We start from the raw sequence: 10,584 nt of genomic DNA, 5'->3' as shown, positions 1-10,584 counted from the left end.
AGTCACAGAGCCAGTGATTTGTGCCTATGTAATAAAACCCTGATATAAAGTTCAGGACAGGGGCTGGCTTGGTGGCACAGCAGTTAAGTGTGCACGTTCCACTTCTCGGTGGCCCGGGGTTCGCTGGTTCGGATCCCGGGTGTGGACATGGCACCACTTGGCACGCTATGCTGTGATAGGCATCCCACGTGTAAAGTAGAGGAAGATGGGCACGGATGTTAGCTCAGGGCCAGTCTTCCTCAGCAAAAAGAGGAGGATTGGCAGTAGTTAGCTCAGGGCTAATCTTCCTCAAAAAAAAAAATTAATTAAAAAAATAATAAATAAATAAAGAGTTCAGGACAGCAAGGCCTGGGGAAGCTTCCTGATTGGTAAACACAGTGGCAGCTGGGAGGATGATGTGCCTGGATTTCACAGGAGACGGCATGGAAACTGTGTCTCCCCACTTTCCCCCAGACCTCTCATTTTTCCTAGACCTTGCTCTGTGCTTCTCTTCCATTTGTCTGTTCCCAAGTTGTATCCTTTACAATAAAGTTGTAATTGAAAGTAAAGCATTTTAACGAGTTCAGTGAGTCATTCTAGCAAATTATCAAACCTAAAGGGGGACTGTAGGAACCCCCAAATTTGCAGCCAAGTCAGACAGAAGTATGGGTATCCTGGGGTCCCTGCTTGCGGTTGGGCAGTCTAGTTGGGGATCTTGTCCTTTACCTTGTGGGACTTGACACTAACTCTGGGTACTTAATGTGAGAATTGAACTGAACTGTAGGACACCTGGTTGGTGTCAGAGAACTGTTGTTAGAATGTAGGCGTATTTCATTATATTTTTTGACTTTTTGAATTGTAGTAAAATAAACATAATATAAAATTTACCCTTTTAACCATTTTTCTTTCTAAACTTTTTATTGAAATATAACATAATATAGAAAACATATATAAACTTGTAGGTACAACTTATAAGTAAACTGCTCAATAGTATTTCACAAACAGAACACACCCTCATACCCAGCATCTGGATGAAGAACAGAATATTACAACACTCCAGAAAAGAAAAGGAGTATGTTGAAAAGACAGGAACACTTTCATAATCAAAACCTAGATATATTAATTAAAATGGAGGTGAGAGAAGTAACCAGTTTCTCATGCATATGCATATATCCATTCACCAGTATACCATTTTCAAAAAACGGCGTCGCGGAAGACTTTCTAAGGAGTACTTGTGTTAATGTTAAAAAGCTTTTGTGGTAATAATAATTTGGGGACATACTGAATTAAGGCTAATCAAACAGGTTTGTCATTTAAGGAGATTTTCACAAATTCAGACTCCAGGGCCTAGCGCCTGAACATTCTCAAGCCAGAAGATGAATGAGGCTTTCTTGCCCATTCTAGATATATTTCTAAAATTATGGTAAAATATATAGAAAATTTACCATTTTAACCATTTTTAAGCGTACAGTTCAGTGGCATAAAGGACATTCACAATGCTGTGCAAGCAGCCCCTCTCTCCACTCCCAGAAGTCGTTCATCCCAAACAGGAATCCCGAACTTGTGAGACACTGGCTCCTCGTGTGCCCTCCCGCCAGCCCCTGGCAACCACTGTTCTTTCTGCCTCAGTGAACTTGCCTGATGTAGGTCTCTCATCTAAGTGGAATCACACAATATCTGACCTTTTGTGTCTGGCTTATTTCACTTAGCATAATATTTTCAAGGTTCATCCATTTTGTAGCATGTGTCAGAATTTCATTCCTTTTTGAGGCTGAATAACATTCCACTGTATGTGTATAACGCTTTGTTTATCCATTCATCTGTTGACAGATAACTTTTTTGTCCACCTTTTTACTGCTGCAAATAACACTGCTATGAACATTGGTGTACAAGTACATGTATCGTTATATATTTTCATAAATTCATCCTCACGTATTTTTGTTGTATAACTAAAGTTTTGGAGCACTTTATGATTTAGAGGTGAAATAGAAATTAATGATAGCAACATGTTAAAGAGTCCAATGTTTTATTATCAGCATTAATATTTATTCCTGCTGAAGATTCAGGGATAAAATAACAGGTAAAACACAGGAATGTAAGCAACATACACAGGTGGATCATAAATATATAGGACTATTTTGCTAATTATTGGACTGAAAAATATAAAAGATGAAATTATGTCAATGATTTTGTGCTTAGTCTTTCTGAATATACTTTTAGTATTAAATATACAGTAAGTGCTTATACTTAAAGATTTTGCCTTTTTCTTTAGCAACGAAAACATGCTTATCCTTGGTTAATCAGAATTAGCCTCAAAAGGTAGACCTTCTTAAAGGTGAGTACATTAGTGCTTCAGACCTGTATTCTGACTGGACTGGTTACTTGATGATCGTTCTCGTTCTTTAGCAACTTCCATCTCAATTTTGGCTTTGATCTTCTCCCAGTCTATCTGGAGCTGCAATCAAAGAAAGGAAAAACATGCGTATATAGTATACGACATTTCTATTTAGCCCAAGGTAAACAAGAGTAAGCAAAAATAGACTGTATGACTCCCAAAACATTAGAGAAAAAGACATTAAAGCAAAGTTAAGAATCAATCCTCAAAAAAAAAAAAAAAGGTTTAAGAATAAGATCAAATAGAACAATTATCACAATAGAAAGCAAAGACTCTCACTGTGATTCAAAAGACCAAAATCTAGTTGTAGCAATTTTATAAAAGGCACAGCTAAACAGCGCCTCCGGGACAGAGGAGAGAAGGTGGGCTGCTCTCCTCCAAAAAGAGGGAAATGCACGGGGCTCTGGCCACCACGCCATGTTTCACATGGGTCAGCTCCAGACCACTTATTTACCGAGATTCCCATCAGACGCCTAGCTACGAGGAAAGATAGGGAGCCTTTCCTCCCCGTGAGCATATTCTGCAAAAGCAACCCCTGTGCAACAACTCTCAAAGTAATATAAAGACATGGTGGTGGTGAAGACAACGATGAAAAAATATTCAAGGAAGCAGCTGGAAAGCAAAGCTGGGAGACACATAAAAAGACTAACTGAAAAGTGATATCATTTTTATCCGTCTGCTTCCTTTTGACCCATGACGCAGCTCCTCTGCCCCTGCCAGTCTAGCCCTGCCCCTTCCCTAAGCTCGTTAGACTTGTGTTAGAAATGGACTCTGCCCCGAGGTCTATGAAAAATTCCCTTAGGAAAAAGCATTCTACTGTTTAAAATAATTTGGAGTTCACTCACTTAGGAATCTATGTCCTCTCAGGCAAAACAGGGCAAAAATTGGGTCCTAGATTAAACTAACTCTGATTTACTATGTAATAAACCCAAACTCCTGAGACTGAGGCAAAAGGGAATCGCGTCTACCTCCAGGGAGGGGAGTGGAGTGGAGTAAGTGGGAATAAACCAGACTGAGGTACGACTTGCTGCTTGAACAGACTCATCTTAAGTAACTGAGAGATTAATTTAACCTTAACAGGACTTCATGCCTCTTTTATTTTGTGTTGGAAGCTGATGAAATTAAGTATTTGGTTCTTTTTTATTCTAATATCCTTTATGTAAATCTCTATGAAGTAATTTGTGGATATTTTTGGTCACTTTTTAAAAAACAATAATTCCATATACTTGTCTAAAATATATGAGATGGATGAATTAAAAGACTCCCTCTTACTCACAGAAGATGAATGTCTGTGCTAAAATGCAAGTGACAGCTCAGAGAAAGGCAGAGCAAACATTAGATTATTTGGAAGACTCATTTTTCAATCAGGCCAGAACTTCATATTTTTTAAATGGCAAAACAGTCAGTTCTATGTCTAACAAAACATTTGCAAAGAGAAAGACAAAACCTGATGAACGCCTTGGCCTTCTTCCAGCCTTAAATTGACTTACGCGTGTTTCTCGAATCAATCACAATAAACCATATATTAACGGTACACTGAACAACTGTTGCTCTGTTGCAGCAGAAGTCCATCAAGTGGACTGATGACATCTATATTACTTACCTGTAGTATAACTGAGGGTGTCAGGGGACAGCTATTCCACCGAGAATAAATGTTTCACTTTCACTTTGGCATTTATCCAGTTTTAGAACAATATTCTACTGATAATTTAGTCATTGTAATAGAGTACTTTCAGTTGTGGGTTTTAGATAAGGATGTACTCAAGCTGTCAAGTGACTTCTACCCTAAAACACATCCTTTCTATTAGAGGGAGTGTCAATACTACTTGCTACTTCTTATTTTAGTTCCTAGTAAATTCTCATTCACACAGAAGTAATTTCAAAATCATACCAAATGGCTCTCTATCCTCTACCCCATCTCGCTTATTCTCAGCTGGAATCAGCTTCCTACTTTACAGAGAATACCGTGGCCATCAGGCATGAATTCACTTGATTTCCTTCCTCACACAAAGTTACCTACATCTGTGCCATCCTTGTCTCTTTCCTTTCTGTCTCAGGACAACTTCTTCACATGAAGTCCTCAATTCCATCTTCTTTGACTCCTCTAGAATATACGCCTTCAATTATGATTTACATATTCAATTCCCTCTCTTCACTGGCTGCTCCTCATCATCCTTCCCTCTCTATTCTGTCTCCCTGCAAGCTACCGCCCTCATTCTTCTCATTCCTGACTCTCATTCTCTCCCCAGGCCCCTGTAATGTGTCTGTGTTCCCACTATGCTTCATAAACTTCTCACTAACACCACCAGCAAGTGTTTTCATTCCTCAACCCATATACCTTCTCTATATGATGCAATTACTCATTCAATAAATATGTAGTGTTACCATATGCCAAGGATTGTTCTAGGTGCATGGATTAAGCAATAAACAAAAAGACAGAAGTCCCCGTCTTCATAGAGAGACAAACAAAGACAAGTAATAGTGGAAGACATATATATATAATGTCAGAATATATATATGATAGATAATGACATGATAATGATAATTATATATATATTATGTCAGAAGTGGTAAGAGTTTTGGAACCAAGGAAGGAAGCGAGTGAGTGCCAGGGGTGAAGATGGAGGTGGGTGGGCGTTGTATTTCAAATATCGTGATCAGAGAAGGCCTCCCTGGGAAGTTGACTTGAAGTGAAGCGTTTTGTGCGAATAGTAAAAGAGACTCACGGTGAAAGACTCATAGTAGAGAAGAACTGTTTTTTTCCCTACACAGTAGGGGAAAGACTGAGTTTTTCTAATCATATGGTCAACGGCTACTGCTGGCTTTAAGTAGGAGCTGTAGGTGCCTTCTTCCTACTTTCTTTCCTCTTCCCAAGGTTCCTCTACTTTATCCTGCCCCCTAGGATGCAGCAGGACATTCCACTGTATTCTATCCGCAAGGAGGAGAATCCCACACAGTCTATAGGTTCCACAAAGACAGAAGCCACATCTGATTCAACACCCAGCGTAGTACCTGGCCCAGAGTGAGCACTCATAGATATTTTCTGAATGAATAAAAGGCTAAGGAAATCAACTGGTTCACAGAGCTGGGAGCAAGGTTGGCCCTACTTTGGGATTACAAGTCTCTTGGATCTACATGGCTAGAGGTGAACTCTCTTTCTGCAGTCTGAGCGTAGAAATATCTGAGCAGGTGGCCACAATCAGTTCTGCTTTAGGCACTTGGGCAAACTCTCTTGTTCTGGCTCTCCTTGTGAGTTGATATGTAATGGAATGCCTTTATTCTAACTGAATTGACAAAATGTGAGATTCTGGTAGAAATTTGAGAGGCAAAGTGTTAGCCTTCTTTGGTTCTAGCTGGTGAAGTTTACCGAGGCTAGGCCCCTCTTGAGGTGCAACCAAGCTCCCTAATTCTGCAAAGAGACAAAGTATCTATTTCTGGCCAATGCCCTTTGTGTTTATATATCTCCCCTGGAGCAGAGGGGGAAGCTGATAGAAGACAAAATTCAGGAGCTAAAAGCGTTTATCCCAGCCATTTATATTGTTTATCTACAAATATCAATTAGTACCCAAACTTAACACAAATTGAATATGATGAAAACAGACTGGAGTTAATCAAAACTTGGCTGTAAGACTGCAGAAAAAAAATTTATTAATATAACTATATAGTCAAAATAAGCCTACAACATCAAAAGCGAAAAAGTAATTTTTTTCAGAGATTATGGTACAAATTATTCAAATTTTATCTCATTAAGATGACTATTATATTTACTTACAAAACATATACATTATTATAAAATACTGTATAATACTTACGCCTTCCCCATACTGCACGTATCGTTTATTAGTTTCCTGTTTACCAAATGTCTCCAAAAACTTTTGACGGTAAGCAAGAACTGTATCAACATGTGTTTTGTATTTTACAGCCAATTCAAGTGCCCTATAATGAGAAATGAAACAGATTATCAGCATTGCTTAGATTAGCCTTTACGGGCAGTCGGGTTTTGGGGTGAGAGGAGGGACAAGTGGTCCAGGTTGTTCCCTGCACTCATCCCTCAGCATGGGACATCAGGCCCCACCTCATCCATCTCGCCAAGTCCTATTTACCCTGCAAGGTACAGATGAAACACAATCTCTTCTCCCTCACCAGCTCCCCTTGTAGAAATAAATGACTGTGCTCCACAACATTTTATACATACTAGTATTAAAGCACTGGTTACAGTATATTATAATTATTATATTTATGAGTCTGTTTCCTCCACTAACCTATACATTTACTGAAGGGAGATCTGGGTTTCCTCTCTCTTTGGTGAGTACTACAGAGTATATATATCGTAAATGTTCACTGAAAAATTCATTGAAATCATAATGAAATTCAAGTGAATGAACTTACCCCCATGGTAAGTGGTTCAACTATCTTAATCATTTTTCTAAGGCTACAGCAAATTTATTCTGTTCAATACTCAAATACTGATATCTTTTATTATTTTTAAGGTAATATTTTATTTAAATCGATGAGAACTAAACGAATTGCTGAAATCAGTAGTATAAGCAAAGACACAAAATCTACATATTGATAATTTGGAGAGAAATTAAAGGATTAATCCTCAGTTCCAGGCCTATTTTTGTATGTAGGATTTGGACAGCATCTCAGCCCGTAATCCTGGGCATAACTCACATTAGTTGAGTCAGAAGCAATCCAGTAGCGTATAGCTCTCCTACACTGTCCTCTGTCATCTTGTTTTAAAGTATGGGAAACGGCCATCATTATAGTCAAGTACAGTATTTCTCAAGTTCTCTTGCTTTCTAATATGACATACAACTTCTGAATAGGCCAGTCACGATTTATCAGAGCCAGCTATTATAAATCTGTTGTGTTAGACAAGACTGACTACTGACTAGATTTTTGCAACATACGACTCTTCAGCAGGAAAATCTGTTTCCTTCTTAGCATGCTTTGTTTTGACCTAAGGTCACTTTAAAAAGTATTTTAGATATGCTCTGTGTCTTAATTGACAATTGATAGACAATTGAGAGAGAGATTACAGACTTAAAATGAAAAATAAATGAATTAAGTCACAGATTATACAAATTATATTGCCAAAATTCAGCAGTGATTTCTTATAAAAAATATATACATATAAACCATATTGCCAAATCTAAGGGCCAGTATTTGCTACCCATCACAAATGCCCCACAAGTTTCCCTCATTCCTCTGTGACTTTAAGTCTTTCAGAGAAAAAGAGGATACACAGACAAGAATATAGAGGTACTGGAATACAGAGGAACAAAAGTGGAAGAAAAGAGAAGGCAGAAAACAATTCATAGAGGCTCCAAAGATGAGAAATAGAAGTAAAGATGCCTTAATCCTTCTAACCCTTTTGCCTATCGCCCCCTACGTGTCCCTAAGGTTCTGCTTCCATGGTGCATGTGTGAGTGGACACTCCTGTGAAATATTCTTTGGCACCTTAGAAATTCCGTTTCCCATTCTTTCTTTATGATTGTATGTGATGGGGGAAGGAGTTCTTGAGTGCTAAAACTAGAGGTAGTCTCAGTGGGGAGTACATAAGCATCTATTCTCAGTTGGGGCTTTTCGAAAATTCCAAAGAGATATTTTGTTATGGAACATCAAAGGATTGTATAATATAGAGAGAAATTATATAGAAAGGATAGAATATGATGTCTAATACTGCATTTAGATACTGGATACTAAGTATCATCTATCACTACAGCTATTATTATCAAATATGTATTCATTATCTGATTGAAGAGCAATGGCTAAAGGTAAACATTCAAATGATATGCACTATTTTAAATGTTCTCTAGAACCACACACTGGCTAAGAAATATCTCCTTACCACAGTGAGGAGGGAATTCACTCCAGATTGTGTAAGGGTTATGGGAACAGTATGTCTTTAGCTTTAAAATGGCTATTTGGCAACCAAACAAATGTGACACTGGAATAAATCCATGTACCTTCTCTGATTTAAATAGAAACAAGTTATATACAAAGATGCTATAACTTCAAAATATGATTTTTTACATAACTTGAATGAAGCAAAATCACTTTATATAACCGGCAGAAGTAGAGAAATTATTTTTATTAATACTTACATAAAGGATCAATATGTATACCTGGAGTTTCTAGTTTCTACCTCTTTTAATTCCAGTTTTTGAGAACAGACTACCACCAAATGCCCAAGTGAACGCCAAGCAGATAACTCGCTTACCTACAGGTCTCCAAGGGCTGCATCTTAGTAGGTTGCAGGCAATTTTCAAATTCAAATATGAATGACAGAAGCACAAACCAGCAAGACTGTGCTTCTCAAACGGAATAACACATGTCAACAAAATAAAATCTGTTCTCTTCTAAAGGATTTAAACGAATATTGAAATTCAGGGATCTTAAAAGCAATCTAATATATTTTTCATCCAATACTTAAATTTTATCCTTCTAGAATTCTAGAATATCACCATAATTAATTAATGGATCTGGGCAATGATCATCAACGGCTGCTAACATCACAAAAAGATAGACAACCAGTCATTATGGAAATATAGACAACACTACCTCAGAGGGAGCCTTACCAAAAGGGAAAAAAAAAAGTTAAGCCTAGGGGCCGGCCTTGTGGCTGAGCGGTTAAGTTCACGAGCTCCACTGCAGGGGCCCAGGGTTTCGCTGGTTTGGATCCTGAGTGTGGACGTGGCACCGCTCATCAGGCCACGCTGAGGCGGCATCCCATGTGCCACAACTAGAAGGACCCACAACTAAAATATACAACTATGTACAGGGGGGATTTGGGGAGAAAAAGCAGAAAGAAAAGAAGAAGGTTGGCAAGAGTTGTTAGCTCAGGTGCCAATCTTTAAACAAAAAAAAATTTAAGCCTAAATCTAATCAGGTTTCTAGATTCAACACCAATTTATAGCTAATTCAAGGGGCAGAGGGACATGTTAAATGACACCACAAAGATGCAAGCACCAAAGTCCAGCCTATTGGAAATCCTATAGGCAGTTTCTGCAATGGGAAAATTGCAAGAAAACACAAAAAGAAAAGGACACTATAGATTAAAAAAAACTTAAGAACATATCAACCAATCACAATGTATGGATCTTTTTTGGATCCTCAAACAAAGCAAAACATTTATGAGACAATCAGAGAAATAAGAACACAAGAGAATTATTGTTAACTTTTTAAAGTGTGACTATGGTATTGTGGCTAGATTTTAAAAAAACTTTGAGATACATACCGAAATATTTACAGGTAAAATGATATGATGTCTGAGATCTGCTCTAAAACTGGCAGGGGAGGGGTGGAGGAGGGGTAGAGATTATACATCACTGTTGAAGCTGAGTGATGGCACATGGGGATTCATTACACTATTCTCTCTACTTTTGTATATGTTTGAAATTTTCCATAATAAACAGTTTTTAAATTCCCATCTTTCTGTGCCCTCCTGATCTTCTCTGATGAATTCTCCTCTTAAACTAGACCATTAAATGTTGGATTCCAGGAGACATCTGCCTGCTGCACTCCCTCTGCCTTTTCATTCTTTAAATCCTCGTAGGTCATCTTAGCCATCCTCACAGCCTCAACTACTCCTAGAGCCTGGTAATTCCCTCAGTGGCTTCCCTCAGCATCTAGGACCTTTCCTGGTTTCACACCTGTACATCCCACTCCCTGCTGGACTTCATGAAGTGGACAGATAAAGGCAACGAAAATTCAACAAATCCAAATTGTCAGACAGCTTAATCACCATCCCACCCCTCCCACATACAAAAAATCTACCACCAAGTAGAGCTTCGGTCTACACAGATACCAAATGTGCCGACAGACACAGACACTCAAGCCCTGCCAGCCTTTCCTGGAATGTGCACAACACTCAAAGTTAAGAAAAGGAAAAACACTATTTGATAATATAAGCCAGTTCTGCAAGTATTAATTTATGAGAATAATTACATACTCACTCCTAGAAAAAAAGGGAAATACATGTGAAGAAAATATACAATCTTTTTAAAAAGACCATTGTCTATATAGACAGGCATGCAAGACGTCTAGCAATTAACTAATTAATCGATCACATAATTTTATCATTCATCCTATGTTTGAATATGTTCGCAGACGGGGATTATTCTACTCTCTAAGCAGGTCGTTCTTTGGATTATGCTGTCATGAGTTGATTCTTATATTGGATCCAACTATCTATCCATGTTACT

At 38.2% G+C, this 10,584-nt stretch overlaps 1 protein-coding gene across 25 annotated transcripts in view; it reads right to left on the bottom strand.

Moving 5' to 3' along the window:
* Positions 1-1,988: 1,988 nt before the first annotated feature.
* The window catches only part of IFT80 (intraflagellar transport 80), a 139,727-nt gene continuing 131,131 nt past the window's right edge, over positions 1,989-10,584 (bottom strand). For all 25 annotated transcript variants that reach the window (XM_014739573.3, XM_023623212.2, XM_070243024.1 and 22 more), the window contains 2 exons: positions 6,187-6,310; positions 1,989-2,434 (listed from right to left, as the gene is read on the bottom strand). In XM_014739573.3, the coding sequence (XP_014595059.1) occupies positions 2,324-2,434; positions 6,187-6,310 (235 nt within the window). In that variant the 3' untranslated portion in view covers positions 1,989-2,323. The remainder of the gene's footprint in view (positions 2,435-6,186; positions 6,311-10,584) is intronic.

Source organism: Equus caballus, chromosome 19 (assembly GCF_041296265.1).
Source record: "Equus caballus isolate H_3958 breed thoroughbred chromosome 19, TB-T2T, whole genome shotgun sequence".
In the NCBI taxonomy this organism is placed as follows: Eukaryota; Metazoa; Chordata; class Mammalia; order Perissodactyla; family Equidae; genus Equus; species Equus caballus.
This window is presented reverse-complemented; position numbering and strand designations above follow the sequence as displayed.